Source organism: Simochromis diagramma, unplaced genomic scaffold (genome assembly GCF_900408965.1).
Source record: "Simochromis diagramma unplaced genomic scaffold, fSimDia1.1 OVJJ01000487.1, whole genome shotgun sequence".
Taxonomy (NCBI): Eukaryota; Metazoa; Chordata; class Actinopteri; order Cichliformes; family Cichlidae; genus Simochromis; species Simochromis diagramma.
Genome location: NW_024387305.1, coordinates 5,573,578 through 5,595,931, shown reverse-complemented (window position 1 = coordinate 5,595,931; position 22,354 = coordinate 5,573,578). Strand labels below are relative to the sequence as shown.

At 39.0% G+C, this 22,354-nt stretch overlaps 1 protein-coding gene across 1 annotated transcript; it reads right to left on the bottom strand.

Annotated features, from left to right (window-relative positions):
* Positions 1 to 513: 513 nt before the first annotated feature.
* Positions 514 to 13,224, bottom strand: chrnb3a (cholinergic receptor nicotinic beta 3 subunit a). The gene is made up of 8 exons (XM_040004747.1): positions 12,808 to 13,224; positions 6,960 to 7,111; positions 5,515 to 5,559; positions 4,021 to 4,130; positions 3,364 to 3,877; positions 1,664 to 1,854; positions 1,295 to 1,511; positions 514 to 1,090 (listed from the first exon to the last, which is right to left on the bottom strand). Exons 1-8 carry the CDS (start codon positions 12,881 to 12,883, stop codon positions 956 to 958), a joined length of 1,440 nt encoding a protein of 479 aa, XP_039860681.1. The 5' UTR covers positions 12,884 to 13,224; the 3' UTR covers positions 514 to 955.
* Between the last annotated feature and the right edge of the window lie 9,130 nt (positions 13,225 to 22,354).

Sequence of the window (22,354 nt, the reverse complement as noted above, 5' to 3'; positions counted from 1 at the left end):
AGACATCCCTCTATATTATATCAAGTGATTTTATTTTACTAACTTATTATAGTCTATGTACAGTGTCTTAAATTGTAAATTGTATCTGTTGCATTATTATGTAGGCAAATTGGAAAGCAAAAAATGAACCCTTTTAGAAACTGTTTCTCAGCCATTGTTGCTCAACGCTAATTCCACCACATTGTTGAACAAAGACTACTGCTGTTCTGCAGAGACCGTCATGTGTGCCTTTGTGACAAAAAATGGATGTCTGCTGCCACTTAGTGTATATACTGTGTCATTACAACCAATAACACATTCTAGTGCACACTGAAGCTGTTGGGTGCAGTTTACAGTGCTAGATTACCATCTAGCGGACACTATGGGTACCAGACATCTATTTTTATTATTATTATTATCATTACTACTACTAATCATTTTACCATATTTATATATATATATCAATTTAACACTTTATTCTACCTGTTCAGCATGTGTGGGTGTCGCAAAAAAGGACGTAGAAATAGTGGTATTCAATTTTTTCTTTATTCTGATCATCATTACAGAACATACAATAATCAACAAAGTGCATGTGACACATAAAACAGCTCAATATTCATGGAGTGACATTGTGCATTTTGTTGCATGTATAATTACTTTTACATTTATACAAACAAAGATGTTCAAATCATACACGCTACCTTAACCTGCTTATTGCTTATACTCCTCTGCACCCCTCTACATGCATTTCACAGCAAAGGACAAGTTGCATCTAGAGCATTACAGTCTCCAGTAGTTATTACAGGCTGCAAACCATGTTGTAGGGAGGTAAAAGTTTGTTGCCCGGGCTTGTCTCTACAATAGAAAGATACAATATGAATGTTTCACTGAGCTTTATCAATAAATCATAGTTAAAGACAGACTGGAAACCAAGAACGAACTGTTGGAGAGTATTCATGAGTCTGAGTGTGCGCCTTCATGAAGGTGTGCTGAGGTACATCTGCAAAGCAGGGGTGAAGATAAGGATAGTTCCCAGGATTGACACTGTTAGGAAGGCCCACAGGAAAATTCTGTCCAGCACCTGAGCCACAAATTTCCAGTCTTGTACAACCTGATGAAACAAAGAGAGACACAGAAACACAAAAGTACACAGGTGTGAGTCTGTGTTGGCGCCAAACATTTTTTTCACAGTAAAACATCCCTCATTAGGGACATGTAAATGACTCTGTGCCACTTCTGTAACAGTAAACAGATGATGTAACACGCATCCAACCCAATTCGTCCCACATCTAGTCTCCCGTTTGGCCACGCCCACCTCTCTTATAAAGTGCTCCTTTTTGATATGACGGCTGATGTAGCGAACGGAATTTGTGGCTTTCTCCAGCATTGCCAACCAAGCTTGGTTTTCATCCTCCTTCCCTCCATGGGGGCCTCTCTGCTGACCGCCACAGTGCCCAGGAACGCCCCTCCTCCCCGCACCTCGACGGGGCTTCAGCTCTGGGCTTCGCATCTCAATGTCTGGGAAGTGGTATCTGCAGATAATGACACTAAATCTGTTATTTTATTTCTTTTATTTTGCATGTGTAGCTGCTAACTGAAACTGTTAGGCTTTGAAGGTTAGTTGGAAATGTTATAACTAACTCTCTTAACTAATATTTGTTTAACTAAAGCTGATCTTTGTTACCTGTCTGTGTGTCCCCTCATGCAAAGGAGTCTGGGCAGTCTCTGAAGAAAGAGGCTCTTTACCCAGGGTGCCATGGGGTGATAGGTGGCAGAGGAGCGATGGTGGACGTTAATCACAAAGACAGTGACAATAATGGAGAATGTGACAAAGATCATGATGAAGAGCAGGTACTCTCCAATTAGTGGGATCACCTGTAAATGTAAAGATGAGACAGGTATTCAGCTGTGTACAAACATCAGTAATACTTCCATCCATCCAGCTATCTTTTTTCTTCCACTTATCTGGGGCTCTGTCAAGGTGGCAACAGCCTAAGCAGATACCAGACCTCCCTCTCCCGAACCACCTCCTCCAGCTACCTCCTCCAGCTTATCCAGGGGAGCACCAAAGTATATCCTGGGTCTACCCCGGGTCCGTCCCCAGTAGGACATGCCCCAGCTGTAAATGTCATTCTTTCGATCACTAACCAAAGCTCGTGACCATAGGTGAGGGTGTGGACGCAGGTCGACCAGTAAATCAAGAGCGCCCCTAAACTATCTTTTCACCACTTTGGACTGGTGCAGCATCCATATAACTGCAGCAGTGGCCCCAATCTGTCCGTCATTTCCCCATTATCATTACTCATGAACAAGACTGTAGGATAGTTCCTCCACTCACTAATCAGCAAAATTTGGAATATTAGCTAAATTTAAAGAAAAATTAATGTCATGTAGTAGTGGTTTAAGAGACCTGAGTTTGTTTCACTGGCTTTTTAGGATGCACTGTATATAACATAAATAAATTCTTTTGATTCCTTGTGGTAGAATTTACTTTTTCTCATGTATCTGCAGAAGATTACAAGTCTTTTGTGCATTATGTTTGAAAAGACCTCTGCTCAGGCTCGTGGCTACTAAACGATTGGAATTACGTGACATCATATAACTCAGTGTACCTCCTAGACTCCGAGATGTATAAGTCGTTTCACCTTAGCATCTCTATCAGGAGATTCAAGGAGCTGTTAATGAAGCAGAGACTGTACCCGCCCACATGTTTCAGAGAAGAGCTTTAGTTTAACACTGTAAGATGCCAGTGTAGATGTTTAAAATACAATTTCATGCCTTTTTTTTTCTTTTTTTGCTGTCATGGATGAAATTTGTTTATATTTAACAAAAATTGCTTTAAAAATATTTAATGATGAACAAAGTGCATTTCTGATGTGTTTCAAAGCTTGTTAAATATAGATTTTATTCATTTGCAAAAAAAATACTAATTAGTCTAATACATTTAAAAAGCATGGTACACATTTTAAGAACTTTTATAGCATTTCTACTTACTTCTTGTTTAAACTATCCTCTGTAATAACATATTAACCCTGAATAAAACATTCAGGCAACATTATAATAGTCTATGAAATATGCCTCGTAGTGGGCTACAGACTGAAAAGTCATTGATTCTGTCATTGCCTTTGAAAGTAGTTTTTTCTGAAGGCTTTTTCGTTTTTCTCTCTTGCTTGGTTAATAGAGCTGACATGCAGTTCAAGCAGCAGGTAATTGAGACGGTTGGGGTTGTGCTCCATTTTAATTAGAGCATGCTGTAATTAAGATTGTAGTTAGGATAACTGAACACAGAAGAAAGAAAAGTGGATTAAAAAATAAATAAATAATAATCATAATATAGCCCAGTAAAAACTTGACTATGGAGAAACACTAACATAGATTGCCAACCTTTGAGGATGAAGGGATAATTTCTTCTATGACCAGCAGGAACACAGTGAGCGATACCAGCACCGATGTTGAAAGTGAAAGTTTCTCTCCTTCGTCTGATGGCAAATAGAATACCAGCACAGTAAGGAAGGACAGGCCAAGGCAGGGGATGATGAGGAAGAGGGTGTAGAACAAGGGCAACCTTTTAAGGATGAAGGAGTATGTGACAAATGGATACCAGTAAACCCCATCCCTCCTACTTCCCTTTACTCCTGTTGCATTGAGGATCTCCCATTCGCCATTATCAAAGAAGTCTTTACGATCCACGTAGTGGTCCACCAGGACAAGATCCACCATATTTCCATCATAAGTCCAGGAACCGAACTTCATGGAGCAGTTCTGTCGGTCAAAGGGGAAGAAGGTGACATCCATGGTGCAGGACGACTTATAGCTGGCGGGCGGAGTCCATGTTATGGTGCCATCCCAGCGCACAATGGCTTTAGTCATCAGTGAACCTTCAAAGCGACCATCAGCACTGGGAGAAAATGGAAAGAAATGGAAAAGAGAGAGGAAAAAAGGCTGAAGTCACAAAAGTGAGGCAAGGGAGGCAAAAAACAAAGCCACTGAGCAATGCCTCAGAATGTGGTACCAATGTGTGTAGAGTGTTGTGCAACTCACTTTTCATACAGAACAATATCAGGCAGCCATATTGTCTCCGAAGGCACTCTGATAGACGTAATGCCCCCATAATCATCAGGGTTCCACTTCAGCTTCACATCAACCCACTCCTATAAAAACACGAACAATAACACAATGACCCACTGATACATTAAGCCTACAAGCTAAGTGCATGCAGTTTCTGCACACATGGTACTGTCCATGGTACCATCCATGCGCAGCACCATGGACAGCACCAGGCTGCTCGCTCAGCAGGAATGGAACGGACACTAGAATATGTTTTCCACCAGTATACTTCTCGTTATTATTAAGGAGAAGTATACTGGTGATTTTACTTGCAAATACAATCTAAGATTATTTATTTTTTGCCCTTGTCATTGTGGTTTAAAAAAACGACTTTCTATTTCTATCAAGAGCTCACTCGCAGAATTTTTACTAAATAATTTATAATTAGAATAATTAACACTAAAGAAACTGTACAATGCGGCAGATATAAAGTAATGTTTACAATCAGGTGTAAACAGCAATAAGAATGGGACCAATTCTTAATACTTTTTTGCTGTTCTTTTGCTGATCTGATGTCTGATATCTCTTGTAGAAAGTAACACTAGTGTGAGACATTTTAAAGCACATGTGTCGAACTCCAGGCCTCGAGGGCCGGTGTCCTGCAGGTTTTAGATGTGTCCTTGATCCAACACAGCTGATTTAAATGGCTAAATGACCTCCTCAACATGTCTTGAAGTTCTCCAGAGGCCTGGTAATGAACTAATCATTTTATTCAGGTGTGTTGGCCCAGGGTGAGATCTAAAACCTGCAGGACACCGGCCCTCGAGGCCTGGAGTCCGACACACCTGTTTTAAAGGATGTATTGGGAATCATTAAAAGGTTATTACTGAAAGGCTGAAGATAAAAAAAAAAAGGCAAAAGCGGTATGTAACAGTTAAAACTACCCTCATCTATTATATATCTATGCATGTTTATTATCTTTATCTATTATACATCTTGTGTCAGCCAATTTACTATTGACCAAGGCCAGAGATGTATTGTTCCGTGAGTCCGACACAAGTTTTAGAAGATCATCTCTTGCTGTAGTGCAGTCATTCGGGGTCCATCCTCCTCTTAAATGTACTTTGAACCTCTCCAAATGTAATAAAATATACAAAAGCAAAATTTAACAGTGTGTTAAAGATGGGCACATTTCTTGCCTCTCCTCACAATGTGCCTCTGGAAATATGCGTAAATGGAAAATGTTTTATTGAGATTTATGTGCTCAAGTTTTATTGTCTTTTAAAAATAATAATAATAAATCGATAATTACTCAATAATAATCATTATTTTATATACACGCAATGGTACATTTATACCTTTATTTAATCATGTAGTCTCATTCATTTATATCTTCTTGTCCATGGACACCAAAAAAACCCTTATCAAAATGTGAATAATAACAGTAAAAAGATCCTATAATTTGTAAGCAGTAGAGCTAGTATTCACCTGCCAGAGCCAAACATTTGTAGTCATTAGCTGGTTCTTTTCATCCTGCAAGACAAAAAAAGAATAAAATACCAAGTTCATTATTTATAAATCTACTTACTTGAAATGATAAGTGAAGCTAATGAGGAGGTGAGCAGCAAACCCAAAGCTGGAGACAAAAAGCTGAGTGGCATTAAAGAAAGGACATAAGCCTAAAAAGGTTGATGGGTTAATTGCTTCTTCAGCTTCCTACTTAATAAGTGCAGTGGAACAGCTTTTGGGGTCTCGCACATATTTTAGAGTTTCTCACTTTTGAGTACAAACAATATTAGACAAAAAAAAAGAGATAGGTTACTCCAAATGACACTTTCACTTGGAAAATAGTATATAATAATGACATGGTTTACTATTGCTGTGATCTTACTCCTATCTTGTGCTATACAAAATAATGAAACCCACTGTATAAAAACACATTTGAGAAGGTGGTAGAGGATTACCAGGAGAAGGTCAAAGACAGAATACATTTCATGTGGAGTTTGAGAGCAGAAAAAGTATAAAGTATTAAGAAAGATGAAAATCTATGAAATCGATTTTGTCTACTCTCGTGAGCTTGTGAGGCATACCTGACTGCAACATTTAATTAATTTGGTATAAATATTTGCAGTTTAGACAGAAAACCAGAAGATGGCACTCTTCTAAATGTTATCTTTTCAGGGAGAAGTACAAATGTGAAATGCTGATGTAGTAAAACTGTTGCCCTCTTTAGACTTGGGACAAGCAGCTTTGTGAGCGCATACTTGTGTGAATAATAAATGAAATCTGATTCCTCTCAGCTTGATGGCCTCATTACTTCCTCTCCCACTGCATGTACAAGTCCACTTAGGACTTCACTTTTAGTCTTTCTTCTTCTCTCTTTGTTGTTACTCTCTCTTCTTTTTGAGGTCCTTTAAATCCCTCTCGACACCCTTCTCCTTGTTTATCCTCACTGAAGGCTTCATCTCTACAATAGTTTGTTTTTTACCTCCATATATAACATTTACACCTATTGTAAGCTCCATCTGTCTATTGCCTTGCTTACCTATCTTCTAGTTCTCCTGCTGCTGTCTCTCCTCTTTTCTTATTTCCACACACTCCTCTCTTGTTCCTGTGAATAACCCGTTTCTCCTCAGACGATTGTAACAGGATTGTATTAACCATATTACATATTAATCTATGTTAATTTATGCAGAGTCACAGACACAGCTGTGTATTCACCTGAATCTACTTTGCTCAAGAATTTGATCAATACCAACTGACAAAATTACCCAAATCCTTGTAATTGTAACCTAATATTATATAAAAATATTGGGTAGAGTAAGCAGTGTCAACAAGCTGAGGCAATTTATAGAGCGATTTAACTAACTTGACATTACTATACACACTGTATACCTCCTGCAGTTTTATGGATGTGCATGTTATTTCCTCACCACATCAACCAGCTGTGAGATCTTTAGTCCAAAGCGTACAGTGATGGTGTCATTGGCGTGCTGAACAGGCCGCACCCACTTCTGGTAACCTCTGAAAAGGTTCCTCAGCAGAGAATCCTCCAACTCTGCCAGCGACACAAAATCTTCCTGGACTGGAAGGAGGGGAAGAAGGTAGTAGGGATAAGGCCAGAAAGGAAAAATGTAAGACTGTTGTATGTCGTAAAAAGCAGGAGCAGCTGTCACACACTTGTAAAGGAATAGATGTGCTTCTGGAATCAATGCAGATGACTACACACATCACATAATTACTCATATTTCACACAGACCGTACCTGAACATTACATTTGACACCCCCCCTTTCCTTTTGATGTGTGTAAGTACAATGATTAAACTCAGCTCTTTATTTACCTAAATTAAGGTCATTTACACTCAGTGATTTCACATTCTTTTGACCATTGTGGCTTTCAATGCTGCTCTTCTAACATGCTGTTTCATTACTGTGCAGCTGTGCAAACCTTTTATAAGACACCGCCACACTAGCAGCTTAGTATGGCTCAAAATGATGGTGTTAATATGATGATATTTAACAGGTTTCATTTTTACAGTGTTCACATTTACACACTAACATGTCATAGCAAGTGTAGCACTTGGAATCATTTCCAGATATTTTATTTCCTTAATTGTCAAATTACTTTTGAGCCTCTGAAAATAGAGGCCTATGTGTAAAAATGGCTGTCATGGGCAAGCAAGTTAATTTAACACTTGTGTGAGACCCTCTGAATTAATCCACTGTGGTGGCAAAATTATATATAAAAATGTCAAAGGCCCAAACTTTGTTGACCTCATTGTACATCATAAAGTGCATTACTTAAAAGTAAAACTAGTTGAACCTCTAAACAGATGGCTACTTACCTCATATACACTCAACATTCATGTGCAAAACAGATCTGCACATAACTGTCACACTTTTCCAATTTTTACATGTTTAAGTTATGCATGAACGAGCTCTACCACATGTCTCCGGAGTCTCAAAAATAAGTGGGATAAAAAATTAAGTCAGGGCCTTAGAGTCAGGCATGAACACACAGTCAGCCTCGGACTGACAGCTGGTCATGGCCGAGCGAATGCATCTAAGCTCCCAAGGCTGACAAGATGATCATACTGACATGATCACCTCAGACAGAACAATCGCCAGGGGAAACAAAAAGAGCTCAGAGCGCTTTGTGCAGTCAGGCACAAGACATAATAGTCAGTTAAAGAGTGACGCTCATGCTGAACAGGAAACAGTGCAATGAAGGAACAGTGCATTCATTTCAACAAGCCGGGAGATGGGTTTTTTTTTTTTTTAGGTAAACAGTTATAGAGAAGAACATGCAAGATTATGATGTGAATTTCAGTTTAGTTCATCTTTGCTAAAATATACATGTATGAGTTTGAAACCTAGACTGAGTAGAAAAAAACTACTCTTTGTGTGTAACTAAGATGCAAATGACAGCAGCATTTGTTGGACGCTCAGAGCATTATGTGGTATTTGTACTTGAGAGTCACACAAGAGCCTCCCACAGTAACTCTGTGGCTTTATCAGCTCAAAGCTTGGAGCAATTGTCTGCATAAGAGCCCGATATTTGGCACAGCCTATGGTAGTGTTGCAACAGAAGCTGATAGACAGAAAAGAGAAGTTTGAATCAACAGCCTCTAAAATGAGAGGAATGCTGCAGAGGAGTGGAGAGTGCTGATAAGAGAAAGAGTGAGACAGAGTGACCCAAAGCAATTCCCTCTAGAATATAAGAGAGACAGAAACAGGGGGAAGGGGAGAGGTTGCTTCAGAAGGGTACACTAACTGGGGCAAGGGGAATGAGAACAGACAGAAAAAAAGATAGAAGTGAGAAAACAAACTCCCACTTCCACTTGCATCTTAATGCAGCGACATTGCTCTCTGCTAAGCAATGCAATCTTCTTTTCGTCCTACATTTTGGTATACAGTCGTGATATAATATTTTAGCTGGAGAGGGAGATAAGAAGGGCATCCCTATTTATATAATTATTAATAAATAATATAGGAAACTAGGTTTATTTTAGATTGCATTTAAAATGTAATCTGCAATAATTTATTCTGTTTTTGGCTTTTTGGGAGGGCCATGGTAAATAATGATCTAGTGGCCACAATAATTCGAGCCAAAATGACTTAGCAAGCAAGAACAGCCTTGTAATGAAAGATGACTAGAGACCTGACAGTTGCAATAACAAAAGTTCAGAAGTCCTCTAAAGTGAAGAGAAAACCTGCCAGAATGACAACGCTTTCAACAGCTCAAGCTTTTATGGTAGAATGCCTAGACAGAAGTCACTTGAGTAAAAGAAACTTGTGAGACTGTCAACTCTTTTTATTTTATTTGGTCCTAAAAATCTTACAAACTTGGTTTCTAACCAGATACTTACTCTAGATTTCATTACATTGGCCTCTAGTAATTCTCTGCAGAATCTTGGAGTCCATTTTGACCGGGACATGTCCTTCAACATGCATATTAAACTAATATGTAGGACTGCTTTCTTGCATTTGTGCAATATCTATAAAAGAAACAGACTGAGTGGGTCTGAAAGACAAACGGAACTATTTCAGCAGAACTCCAAGCTCTAAGCTCACTCCATGCTTTATTGACTCCCTTGTTGATTCCTTATCAATCATCTCTGAGCCAGAACACAATAAAGAAAATGAGAAAAATGAAAGGCTTGTATATGACTATGCATGCTGGCACTGGTAAAAATAATAAAAGCTTGGAGTCATATCATTCAGATTAATTAGAAAATCTGGAAATGGTTTTCTACTCCCATCTCTACTCATTATCTGGTGGGTACAATCCATGCAATGAACTGTACTGTAGGAATGTGTCTCTGTGTCACGGACAGAGAAATGGGTGAAAGAATAGCAATGATTGCAGCCAAATGCAGAGAGGTCCTTGAAGAAGTTCTGAAATGGATATACCTCATGAAGTGGTGATGCTGAAACTTAAAGCATGACAGTGAAGTGAAGCATCCAGCTAGGTCAACACTTGCATGGCTTCAGGACAGGTTTCTCATCATTAACCCTACCAAGAGTCTAAACCTAACCCTATGCAATATTTGTAGAAAGACTAAAAGATGAGAGTTTACAGATGCTTCCCATTTAATATAATGGTGCCTGAGAAGAACACCTTGGAAGTATTTCAATAAATTGCCCCAGTTCAGACATGTCCTGTACAGACTTACCTGTACAGACTCAAAGCTGCCATTGAATCTATAATGATATGAATGAACATTCTGGATGTTTTTACATATAACAGATATAAATTTGCTTTTTTTTTAAAAAATTATGCAAACATTTGATAGTTATTGGTCATCAATTGAGGGAAAAAACATGCAAAGGACAAAAAAATACAGTGTGGGTAAAATGTGAAGGGTGTGTGTGCGTGCATGCATGTGTGTGTGTGTGTGTGTGTGTGCATGGACACAAATATACCGTGTATTTTTTTCATTTTTAGATTCCTCTTGTTCTCTGTTGGGTGTGCTTCCATAAGTTAAAGCACATGCTGTGTTCATACGCAGACAGATTACCTACTATTGCATCAGATCCGCAATCAGTTTGTAAAGACTTGAAATGGGGCAACAACACACTCAGCTGAATCCATCTATCTCCCATCACAACAGGAAGCAGCCCATCTCGAGATTCTCATCAACAAAAACCCAGGAGCCCCTGTAGTCAAACACCACAGGGATGGATTCCTCTCCAAGGGCCAACGCCCTCCCTCAGAGAGACGCTTACTGACCCTGCACTATGTGAGTGTGTGCATATTTGACTGAGCAAAGGTAAAGAGGAAAGTATTGATCAGAACACACACACTGTGATGGTTGGAAGGATGCGGTTGCTTCTCTGTGGGGAAATTATAATGCATTAGGTCAAATGTGTGTGTGTGTGTGTGTGTGTGTGTGTGTGTGTGTGTGTGTGTGTGTGTGTGTGTGTCTGAGAGAGTAAAAGAGATTTGTTGATGATTGATAGAGACAAAGGAGTGACCCAGCATGCAAACATGCACCCTGCCTCCTCCTCAATTTGAAGCACCCCATGGGTGACAACTGGTATGATCACCTTGACGTGACTACCATCTGTTCACATAGAGCGACAGCAGGATGCACCACTGCGAGGGGTAATATGAGAGAAGGAAACTGGAGGGGAACACATTTTTTGGTCACACACCAGTGCATATGAACAACAGTTTAACTTTATATTCTAACTCCACTGTCACTGTTTCAGTCTCAGCAAGTTGACAGAGGTTTTGATGTTTATTGGTTTGTCTGTGTGTCAACAGAATTATGCAAAAACAGTCAAGCTGAACCTCTTAACATTCACCAGGTCACTCATGACATATATGGTAATCACTAGGATTTTCGGGGGGGGGTTAATTCACATACTAAAGAATCATATTTATAGAAACTACAAGTTGTATCATTTAACCACTAGGGGACTAATGAAGTATTATCTTTTCATTGTTATAATAATGGAAAGTTAGGAAGCGAGCTTTGAATGCTGAGGGGTAATTTCAGTATTTCCCCTCATCCATGAAAAGTGATTTAAGTGACTCTAAATGTGGCATGGCTGTTGGTGCCAGACAGGCAGGTCTGAGTAGTTCAGAAACTGCTGATCTACTGGGAAGGTTTACAGAGGATGGTATGAAAAAGATAAAATATCCCGTGAGCAGCAGTTCTCGGAGTAAAACTGCCAAGCTGACAGGAAAGCAACAGTAACTCAACTAACCATTCATTACAACCAAAGTATGCAAAGAGCATCTTATAATATATTTTCTTGGCACACTTTGAGCATCATTTAAACACTATGTCCTTCCTAAACATTGTTGCTGACTGCATTCATACCTCTATCGCCACAGTGTACCCATTTTCTGATGGTTTCTTCCAGCAGGATAATGTGCCACGTCACAAAGTTCATACATCGGATCTCATTCCACCTTTGTTATATAATGGAATGGGAGGTTCACATTCTTGATGCGCAACTGACATATCTGCAGCATGTAATAGATGCTATAATGTCAGTATGAGCCAAAATCTCTGAAGAAAGCTTCCAGCACCTTGTTCGTCTAAACCATGAAGTATTAAGGCAAAAGGTCAAGGCCACTGAGATGAAGTGGATTTACACAGGCATGTGCACAAACACACAAACAGATAAACAACTTTAGATTGTTAATTTGTGTCTGCGTGTTAAAGTAATATCTGCCCACGCTCACACACACACATGACAGCAGGAAGAAGAGACAGCAGTTTGATCGTGGACTTCTGTTCTGCCATCTCTGTGTCACAGTATTTTGCTCAATATATTTCATATCAAATTCTATGAGGCATAGCCCGCTCACGGCTTTATTATGTAAGGGAATTCTTCTCTCCCATTGCTGTGAATATGTATTGTATTTATACCGTCCCTTATTGTTCTACTGTAGTGTTATAAAGCCCATTCTTAGTCACACATCCCAAGGGGGGGCGCTGTGAACTCACTCTTTAATAAATCATAAACATGCTCTTTCACCTGACCCCATCGTTTTGTCCTGCGCCCTGATTAAAAACTACAATCATATTTAAACTACATAGCATGATCGCCTCTTTTTAAAACACCTTTCTCACTGGGCAGAGCCGTGGCACGTTAGCCAATTAGTGTGAATATTGAGGATATAACGTGTTTCGATTTAACTAGACACAATTCTCCTGCTCAATCTTCTGTCAGTTTGAGCTTTTGTTTTGTACAAATTCGATTTTCTGTCCTGACAGTTGTGCAGCTTCAGCAGTTTAAAGACGAGTGTTTCCAGATTCTTACCTTGCATCGTAGCTTTCCCAAGAGCCACGCAGAACCACAACACCGCAACCGCAAACTTCATCTTTCCTCCTGTCATCAACGAGACCGAGTGGATATTTCCACAGCGAAGATCAAATTATCTGACTGTTCATCCCTGCATGCATCTCAGCAGCCAAGTGGGACCTCCGGAGTGTCACCGCCGTGATGTGCAGTTTAAATAATGAAGGACGGTCGGTTGTTGGTGGCTTTGTACAACACGCACCGCCTTCACGCTGCGAAACACCACCTTGTGTCGAATATGTGTGTGTGTGTGTGTGTGTGTGTGTTTTTGTTTAGTTTTTTTCCTTGTCTTGGTTCTGTCGCCTGTTGGGTTTCTCTGCACCTTCTTTTCGTGCGTGTCCCGTCGCAGAGATGGATCCTGCCCGAGCCGAGATGGGCTGAGGGCGGGACAGAAGAGGGCTGGCTTGTCATACTGTGGGATGTAGGGGGGAGGACAGATCTGGTCCCCAATCAGAGAAAAAAATAAAGAAATAAAAAATAAAATACATTTCTGTGTGAGCAGTACTAGCCTCTATGATTAGGAAATTACATGCATGGTCTTATTATTAATGTTAAATATTCCAAAGAAGTGCAGCTCAGTGCAAATCGACACTCGTCAAATACGAATGATGCCAAAAAAAAAAAAGCATAATGAAAAAGAAGATTAAACTTGGCTGTGTTGTCTCTAGTTCAGAGTTACAGGTTGTTACATGTTTTATTCAGTGATGAGTGTGGTGGGGAGATGCTCGCTTGAATCTGTTACCCCACCACAAAGTGATGGCATGCTGCACGGACTGCACTTCATCGTCACTTACACGAATATTGCAAGTGTAAGAAAGAGCGGTGGTTTGCATATTCAACAAGTAAGGTAACTCTAAAAACGTTATATAAACCACAAAACTTGAAATAAATACCAAGTAGGTTGTTCCAGAGCTGAATTTCTAGTACATAAAATCCTGTTTGAGTTTTAGCAGACAGTGTTTGCTTGCTAAGCCATGACAGGAATAGTACAACAAAGAAGGAATTTAATAATGAGAAGACTAACTTTAAAAGATACACGCTAAGATACACACCAGCTGCTGAAGCGACCCACTTTTTTTTTCCTTTCCTCCACCCTTCTGAAGTTCCATGTTCACACAAGGAGCAAATAATTGTGATGGACTGCAGTACTTATTGCTTTACTTGCAATAGTGCTGATGTGGTGAAGCACTTTGGTTTATGATTAATGGCTTAAGATAATCTTTCAGGAAGCAGTGACCTGTAAGTTTCCAAGAAGCGCATTACACAGTTTTATAGGTAGTGCATTATCATTACTCATCAGAGGGCGGAACTGATGCTTCATTCATTCGACTAGACAGAAAAAGACACTTACGCTATGCAAGCCATGTTATGTCCATATACATATGCATGCCGTGCTCCGATCTTTTTGGCTGGGTGTGGTTGTATAACACAAAGAAACGGAATCAATCATAATAATATAAATACACTGAGCAGGGGGTGATAAAAGCATCCAGTGACTGGAACTATGCTGTAGACTCTGGCACATCACTTCCTGAAACTAAATCTGATTAGAGGTTATAATGTATGTGGGCATCGTAGACCTTGATTAGAGCCTGAATCCACAAGGCTGAAGATACTCACGCAATTATTTTTTATGTATTTTTTTATTACAAAGCTATCACCTTTCACTTATAAAAGGTAAAGTAGGAGAAGAGCACTTACTGCAGCACAATCTATCTAATTACTTGCAGTACAAGCTGAGCAGATGCGATGATCTAACTATCGATTTTTAAAATGTTCCATACAGTATTTGGATACTGAGAAATATCTATCGCCTTTAGTTATAATCATATCACTACCAGTTGTCAGCAGTGTAACAGACAGAGAATTTGACCAATTGACAATGACCAGGCTTCCCAATCGGTCAAGCAACTTTACCCTTCTCATATGTAATATAAAATGCATCGTGTCACTGTTTAAAAGACAACTAGTAGAGAACAAATAGAGTGTGAAGAATGGGGTTGATTTATTGAGGCACAACAGGCCAGCAGCCAGCCCATCTGACACAGAGCAGACAGTTCAGATTCATTTGCTTTGTGTCATTTATGCAGGCAATCAAATGAGCAGTCGGTTGACTCGTAAACAACTCATGGCGATTTAGTGAAGAAGATGGAATCCCACTCTCTCTGCTAATTAAGTTTGAGCTAACAGCAGCTGGAAGAAGAACTGTAAGGTGAATCATCCTGCACCTACACACAAACACACATGCAGGTCACATGCTTGAAAATCTGCCACTCGGCTGCTTTTGTTGGCTTTGTGTGTCTCATTAAATGCCATCTTATGCCAGCACCTGATCACTGCTCTGGTATTGCCAAGATTTGCCCAGGGGGACAGCCCAGCCTATCTGTCTCAAACACACATAGACAAACACATTCCTGTCAAGTAAGGAAAACCTTCATGTTTATCTAACACACAAACAACCTATGCCTCTTCTGTGTCGATGTAAACAAACTGAAAGTGGATGCTTTTAGAGTCTTGTTATCCAACGATGGTTGTAAATGTAGATTCTGGATGGACTTAAAATTGCAGACTACTTCAGTAATTAGTCTCATTCACTCTCAATCCAAGTTAATTAAGAAAATGAGTTCACATTAAGGTCATGAGTGCTGAGGGAAGGTCGGTAGAGCAGTTTGTGCCTTAATTATACAAGAAATTATCAAAATTCTTGAGGATCTGGAATACACAGATGAGTCCACAGTTTTTTCTGTTCTTTTTTTTTTCTCTGTCGCTTAATATCAGCTTTATATCTGTTATTTCTATCTTCCCCTCTTTTGATGAGTAAATGAATGGTTGACTGTAGTGGAAAATCCATCACATTAAATGATGGTATTCATCCCTGACTGCAATGCATTAAGTACATGTTTTTTTCTTATGAATGAGTATATCACTTTATGTTGCTTGACTGCTAAGTCACCGTGGAATCAGTGCTGCCCTTTAAGCCAGAGGTAATAGACCAAAACTTAATGCAAGGCACGTATACCTGACTACTCACACTTACAGACAAATTCGCTAACAAATATCAATCCTCTTTATCAAACTGGAGTCATTTTCACATCCATTTAGCAGCTTCGCTTTGGTGTGTGTTCGGTGACCTTTTCACTCCAAACAGCAAGAGAGTTAAAATAAGAACATTTGCCCCTGGCTGTGTACCCATGAGTTTCTTTCTTTATCGTTACATCGACAAAAAAAAAAAAAGAAAAGAAAAAAAAAGCTCCTTCTAGAGTTTTGGGGGCAAATATTGAATTTGCCCAAGAATTAAATTACCTTAGACTATGTTTTAGCTATAAGCTATTCTTTTTAGAGTTATTCCACATCATTAGCTAGCCTAATATCTGACCAAACAGGTCATAACCAGATTCATTGCACCTAAGCAAACTGGATCAATAAAACTAGAAATCTCTGTATGTCTCCTTTTTATATGTATTTTTTTTCTATTCATTTATGCTTTTTTGTTTTATGGTAACTAATGTTTCATTCAATGTACATAAAACACAAAAGTCACATAATGAAGTCACTAAAGTGTGTGACAAATGAAATGGTTTTCAAATAAGCTTCTAAAGACTGCGACATCTCCTTTGTTGATGCCAACATGCCTCTGACTCATAGTAACACTAGTATAGAAAAATCTCACCTAATGATGACTTCATGTTGCATGAGGTAATACCTAGAACTGCCCCACCTTTTCATATTTTTTTTTTCATAAAACAGTAAATATTAAGGACATTTCTTATTTTTATTTTCTACTTGTATTGGACTACATCACTAGCAATTCATGCACATATAACTCTTTCTGTCTTGAGATTACTTATAGGGTTTCATCTTTGAAAATTGAACATGAGGTCTATATTCACCCACGGACACACAGACACACGGGGTAAAGAAGCATCCAAGTAAAAACTTAAGCAAAAGGGTGACATTGAAAGGCTGGTGCACAATCTCACACGCCAGCAATTACCCAGTGTGGCTGAATGAAGGAAGTAGCGTTCCTCAGTAGCTATTGTTAATGGAGATAAAAATGAGACACAAAAAAGGATAGGAGGTGGGACATTAAGCGAAAGAACCAAATGGCTAATAAAGGGTGAGTTGTAAATATCAAAGAGAAATGTTCTGAGACATGCTAAATCCATTTTTTTTTTTTGTAATTCTATGGTCAGGTTGTGTATTGTGATGCCAGTATAAATTCCCTGGTCTCAGAAATGTAAAACAGAATACTACATGGAAATTATTTTAATGACAGAGCAGCAATTGTCTATTTGTTTCTCATGCAAAAGGTCTTGCCAGACTGAGTTTACAGAATAGATCTTAGATGCAAAAAAAGGGACACAGTTTTTAAAGACCCAAACACTAAAACCACTTACAAAGTTCTTTAGTGCTAAAGACTCAGGGCTCCTGCAAGGGATGGTGGACTTAGTATGTTTGCACGGGAAGGCTCAGGTGCTTAAAAGGAACAGGCTTTTCACTGGAAAAGTCTATTTGATAAGGAAAAAAAGAAAGGATGGAAGACACAAAGGTTTGGGTAGATTGGAAACCAGAATGTTGATTATGACAAAGCGATAGCTCCGATTTTCTGCCCCAGTTGCCGTGGCAGCCAGGAGCAGCTGCAGTAGCAGGAAAGCATTTGCTCTGCCATTCCACTCCTTCATTCCCTGAGCCAGTCAATTATCAATGATATGGAAATGTAAGGAAAATCCTGCTGGGCCCACTGCCTGACACAAGCTGGGGCCACAGGAGGGGGAAGAAGTATACACACACAGAGAATAAAACAGGTTGTCTGGTTGGCCTATAGCTGATGTTAAAATCATGGACAGATTAGAAAGGGAAGAAAAAACGATCATAAATACACAGATGCACTCTCACACTTGCTTTTTTCCCTCGGGAAGTAATCACATTATGTAGCATTCATTCCCTGGAGACTTGCACTAACATTAACCACACACCAATCCCGCATTAAAATCACCAACAGGTGAAACAAATACAGTAACGTTGATTGACAGTAGCCTGCTTCTTGACAGTAGCACCTCTCAGGTTATGTTATCTGACAGGTGACAATGAGTTCTTAAAAGAGATGAATCTAAAGAAAATGGGTAAGCATAAAGATGAGAGTGATGTTTAACTGTGGTGGCCGAACGACTGAGACTATGTTTCACCAAAACAGCAGTTCTGTGAGGACCACTATTGTCATAGAACATTGTTATTTCCCAGGAACTCGTGTCATACCACACGCATATGTGGAAAGCACAATGGGTTGCAAAGCAGCTTGCAAATGTGCAGCTAAACAGAAGGCTGTAAATAGCACTGTTTGAATTGTTGCAGTTTTACATGTAGAAGGCTGTACGGATCCATATCCACTGCCTAAATGTACGTGTACATGTTAAATGTAAGCTTCAAACATGGATCATGGCTAAGTAAAAGAAGGTGGTCTGAACTGAATCACAAAAGGGGAAAAAAGGCAGCAGGATTCATTATGTGCATATACAGGCAGTGTGATGCTTGGGACAACATCTGCTCAAATGGTTGTTGTCACTGCTGTATCACCCTATTCTATTCTATTCTATTCTATTCTATTCAGTTCATTTTTTTAAATATATAACATAATATATTACATATTATACATTTCCCACATTTCACATGTCATACTGATTGAGGATTTGTAGGAATTTATGGGAAACTATGTCTAATTCATTGCCTCACCTTGCAACTAACTTGTGCACTCTTTGTTTTGAAAGGGTAAATATATTTTGGTGATATGAGGGGGATGAATTCACGTGATCTGCAGTATGCTCTGGAGCAAAGATTTTAGAATTGTATCTTTTGTCGTCAGTAATGACTCAGCATGGTGCTCCGAGAGCGCTGTGACATCATAATGTTTCTTTAATGACCCACACATTAGCAATCTCATTAAAGTGCTCTTCAGAGAACAGAAGCAGGCAAGAGAAACGTTTTTATAATAACAGTGATCATCTCCGAGTGTCTTCTCTTCCTCTTTTTATATTTCAGAATAAGTGTTACACTGCCTCTGCTATTTAAGCTGAAATGAAAAGCGGTGTTCACTACACTCTTTGATACGTATTTTATTGCTTCAGTCATGGCATCTGCTAGGACTTACCAGATAGATTTACAGCGAACAAGGTTTATTTCCCAAAGTGTTCACTATAAATTCTCTGTTTGCTTACTGGAACAAAAACTTCTAATGCAAGATATTAAAGTGGAATTCCCTACATGCAATACTGTCGATAAACTAATCATACAAAACTCCTTGGTCTGAATCTCTACAAATCAAGTGCTACTTTCTATTTTCAGCATACATGCAGTACTACAGTGTGTGTGGGAAAGTATATAGAAAAGAATATATTAAGGGAGCCTTGGTGAATCATTATTCTTTGATAGCTACCACAGTTATCCACCCAGAGGGCTTCAGAAGTTTCAGATACTGGAGCGTTCAGGGTGGTATTATGGGGTTTTGTGTGTGGATTCATGTATGTGTGTCTGTGTGTGTGACAGAGAGAGAGAGAAAAAGAGAGATTTATTTCAAAAGTGGTCACATGGTGACAGGGATACAGGCTAGGTGAGTCGGATGTAAAGGTATTTGTTACAATGTAACTTTAACATTTTTTGCATGGGTGTCTAGAGGGGTGTGGAGGAGAACACACACACACACACACACACACACACACACACACACACACACACACACACACACACACACACACACACACATATGTATATAAACACTTTGTTATACATGTGCGTAATGCAGTGAGCAGAGAGAGAAAAATAAGGAAGAGTGAAGGAGTCTGACTGAGTCATACCTTAAACTCTCCATCCAGAACATTTTTGTGGCAACTTTAGTGGTAGGAGAGCAGAAGGAGTGTGTATGTTTGTGTTCATATGTGTGTGTGTGTAAATGCGTACACATATCAAGGTATACACCATCCACGAAGGCAGACAGTGAGTCGCACTGAGTCAGATCTCTGTCTCTCTATTAGAATATTTTTGTGACAGCTTCTGTAGAAAAGAGACAGCGAGCTAGAGATGAAATGACAGTCTTGGTTTTACTTATTGCAAGCTCCTGTCCTGTTAGTCGTGTGCGTGACTGTCTTTGTGGGTGTGTGTGGGTTTGTGTGTACTTGGCTGTTTTTGCATGTCTTCTTGTGTTGCTTTTACATTTTCTTAAGAGGTACTTTAGTTAGACAAAAATGTTTGACAGTCAAAGGGTCACTTCAGCCTTCAATGTACATACTCAAGTTCATATGCAGCTGAACAATGAGCGAATACTTTTGGCAATAAAGAGTATATTTACACACGCATCAACCACATTCAAGGCTACTCAGATCTTCTGATATGTGCATATTTTAAACTTTTGTAATCTTCATATCTTACTTTTCTGCTCTACATATTTAAACTCATCATTGGTGCACTGGTGTTTTGGTAGGTGGTATACCCAAACCCTGACAGCTAATTATAGTGAATTGAAGTAAATAAATATATTGCTTTTTGAGGGTGTGTATTGTTATTTATTTGCAGGAATACCTTGACTTTACTTTTATACAGTGATGTAACTTACAAAATCTAAAGAAATCCTCTACCATTTCTCACCACCCACTCATCTGCTGGTGTAATGTTCCTAACACTAAATCAGTTGCATTATCTCCTTCTGGAGATTCGGCTCCCATCTGCTTGTGGCAATCATCTGTATAAGTACTGGCAGATGTTTATTTTTCTCATTGACAAATTTCATCCTGCACTTCTCCCAAAACTCATGGCTGTTTCTTATGTTGCCTAAGAGGAAGACTGTCTGCTGTCTCACACTGCAAGATGTCCAGTGATACATAGCCTACTGTATCAGTGACTTTTTAAGTAAGTATACATTAGCCTTCACTGTATACACTGTATATACCCATGCATATACCACTGCACCTACCTCTATGTAAGACCAGTCACCCAATCAGCTTGACTGACATATTGTTGAGATTTTTGTAGTCCCTTTGCTCTTCTGCAGTTTTTTGGGACTTACTGTTACCCGGGATAGTTTATTCTGCATAGACTCACAGCATTTGTGAGTGTTATTCCAAAATAAAAATATAGATCAAACTAATAAACATTTCAGCCTTGTTGGTTGTTTTGCTAAAAGTATAAAGTACTTCTCTAGTAAAGCCACTTCAATAGGTTTTTCAGTGGGAAACATCAGAGAGTGTTTACTGTGTAGTGATTAAGAGGCTTGAGTTAGATTTCTTTCATGTCACATGAGAAACTTATTTAAGACTTGAAGATTGTGTCCAAGTAGCAACCAAAAAAGTTGTTGGTCTAAAAAACCTAATATGGCCAACATGGGACTTAACGAACATGCCTGAAAGAAACAAACGTGTAAACAGTGCAAAGTATTTACAAGTCAGTAACATGAGCATATTATTTCGCCATCAGTTACTCAAAATATTTTACAATTACTGAAAGAGTATATTTGTAAATGTAAAATAACATCTCACATAATCCAACTGATATAATCAACTATCCTCTCCATGTTCTTAATAAGACTGAGAAAAACAAAGAAACAGGTGCTCAGAGGTGCTGGTCTGCAGGGGGAATCCAGCAATACAGAAAGTTTCAGATCAGGATTTCAGATTATCTCACGACTCTAGCAAACATACTAAAACCACGAGAACAGATGTGACCAGGTGCTGACAGAAAGCCATATACAGTAAATAATAAAACACATATAGTGATCTTTAAAACATGCAATAATGTACAAAATAGATCAAGTTAGTTAATCAAATGAGTCACTTCTCAACAAGGAAAAAAAGAAAGTGCACATTGTATAGCCTACAAAATCTGAAGATTTCCTCCACCGTGATGTAGAGTTATAACACAATCATTCATTTGAACTCATGTTTCAGGAAATCTAATGAATTTTAGTTTCATATTACACAATAACAAAGATAAGCACTTTATCTAGTTACTTAATTTGGAAGCAGCAGTTTTTAATCTCTACAACTGTTTCATTGGTTTGCAATTGTCCATAACGAAACAGCAGTATAATATAATTTTGCTAACACCAATAGACAGTGTTTTTGTACATCTCCCTCCCACTGCTCTGTCTGAAGTGTGCCTGTGAGAGTTATGCAGTTTAACATCGAACGTTAAATCTTGTGATTTCCTGCCTCCGCTAGCCATCAAAGGAACACCTCTCTGCTACCATGGACCACATCTCTGTCTTTTTTTCCCTTTTCCTCCTCCAGTATCCCACAAGCAAACTCTTTTCTCAAAGAGGGAATGTCAGCAACGCCCTCATAAGTGCAGCTAAAAAAAAGTTGAAAGATTTCCACACACACGTCAGTGCCAATTTTAAAACATGTGTTGTGAAGCTTCAGAAATAGAAATTTAATGTTTTTTTTTTTATTTCATCTGCATCAAGATCTCAGAGATCTCATGTATTTGTGTGAATCCATGTTTATGTAAACAACAGGCATGTGTG